The sequence below is a fragment of the Aplysia californica genome, unplaced genomic scaffold (assembly GCF_000002075.1).
Source record: "Aplysia californica isolate F4 #8 unplaced genomic scaffold, AplCal3.0 scaffold00586, whole genome shotgun sequence".
NCBI lineage: Eukaryota > Metazoa > Mollusca > Gastropoda > Aplysiida > Aplysiidae > Aplysia > Aplysia californica.
In genome coordinates this window covers 367,690-369,477 of record NW_004797856.1, presented here as the reverse complement: position 1 = coordinate 369,477, position 1,788 = coordinate 367,690, and the positions used below count along the sequence as shown (strand labels likewise).

Below are 1,788 nucleotides of genomic sequence, written 5' to 3'. Positions count from 1 at the left end.
GGGGGTCTGTGTGGTTTCAGTCAGATTGAACAGGAAAGATTTATGTTATTAGTTATTCGTTACAGCTACTGAGGATCATTGAAGTGGTGAGTTTGCCTGAAGGTTGAAGCATTGATTATTTGCAGGTGGGGTCTCTGGTATTGGGTCTGGAAAGGAAAAATCAATATCATACAAAGTTCATACATTTATGGGTCATGGTGTGAAATCTTTTATGTTTGCATTTCATGTGGAGTGAAGTCTATTTCATGTCTGTCTTTTCATCTGGCGTGCTCTTTATGTCTTGCACGCATGCATGCACACATACAGTCACACAGACACGCATGCATGCATGCAGGCGCATACACAGTCTTTCATAATACAAAAGTACCATTCCTTTTTAATGCGGGGGAGCTCTTTTTTTATTTTTTTTGTCTGTCTTCTTGCTTGGTGATGAATCTGTGTGCACACAGGCATAGACATACGCACACACACACACACACACACACACACACACACAGTCACGTGCACACACACACACTCACACACATGCCTGCGTGCACTCTCACACACAGTCTTTCATAACACAAAAGTACCATTCCTTTTTTATGCTGGGGAGCTCTTCTTTTTTTTTGGTGTGTCTTTTTTCTTGGTGATGAATCTATCCCCATATGTATGTCATGTGTTGTAAACTGCCTGTGTGGGTGGTTGGTGGGTGCTCTGGTGTGGTCTGCTCCTTCTTTCCTATCCAACATCTATTGTCCTTATCTCTCCTCCTTCTTTTTTGTGTTTGTTACTCTCTTGTAACACCTCTATTCGTTGGCACTTACATGACCTTATTGTGTTGCAAGTGCCGTAAAACTCGTACTAAATCTGTTTTAAAAAATACTCTATTCTTCAGCACTTTTATGACCTTATTGTGTTGCAAGTGCCATGCGTAACACTCTTATTTTAACTGTAAAAAAAACCAAAACCAAAAACAAAACAGACTATGTGTGTCTTCTCTTTCCGACCACAGATAATCTCCTGCTTCATGGTAGCAGTGCTGACTCGGCATTACGTGGGGTACGCGGTGGTTGCCCTCATCGTGGAGATCAACAGCATCTTCCTGCACTTCCGACAGCTGCTCCAAATCTGTGGGACGTCAAAGTTCAACCCGTGGTACCGCCTGAACAGCCTCATTAATTTAGGTACGTACGTACGTATTGCCGGGTGGTTGGAGGATGCCGCTGGTAGGTCGTGCTTCTTTTTTTTCTTCCCTCTTTTGTTTTCTAGGTATGTATTTGGGGGGACCTTATTGAGTTGCATGTGCCGTAAAACACTTGCTTTAAAAAAAAAAAGGGGGGGGGTGTGGGTTGTTGGCGGGTGCTCTGGTGTGGTTTTGCTTCTTCTTTCCTATCAAACATCTATCGTCTTTATCTCCTCTCCTGCTTTTTTGTGTTTGTTACTCTCTTGTAACACCTGTAATCTTTGGCACTTAACATGACCTTATTGTGTTGAAAGTGCCTACCGTGTATAACTCTTACGAAAACAAAAACATGAGTTCATTAAAAAACCCAATTTTACAATAAGCAACGACGAACTGTTCTTTGTCTTCAGCATGGGTGGTTGGCGGGTGCTCTGGTGTGGTTTGCTTCTATAATCTTCTTTCCTATCAAACATCTATCGTTTTTAATATTTCCCCTCCTTTTTTGTGTTTGTTACTCTCTTGTAACACCTCTAATCTTCGACACTTATACGACCTTATTGTGTTGCAAGTGCTGTAAAATTCTTACTAAAACTAAAACTAGTGGGTTTACACACACACACACA

The 1,788-nt window shown here is 41.6% G+C and overlaps 1 protein-coding gene across 1 annotated transcript in view; it reads left to right on the top strand.

The window, feature by feature from the left end:
* Nucleotides 1-1,166, top strand: part of LOC101850278 (TLC domain-containing protein 2) — a gene marked incomplete at its 3' end in the record, with an annotated part of 18,344 nt that extends 17,178 nt beyond the window's left edge. Inside the window, 1 exon segment of the mRNA XM_013087416.1 lies at nt 995-1,166. Coding sequence (XP_012942870.1) covers nt 995-1,166 — 172 coding nt within the window.
* Between the last annotated feature and the right edge of the window lie 622 nt (nt 1,167-1,788).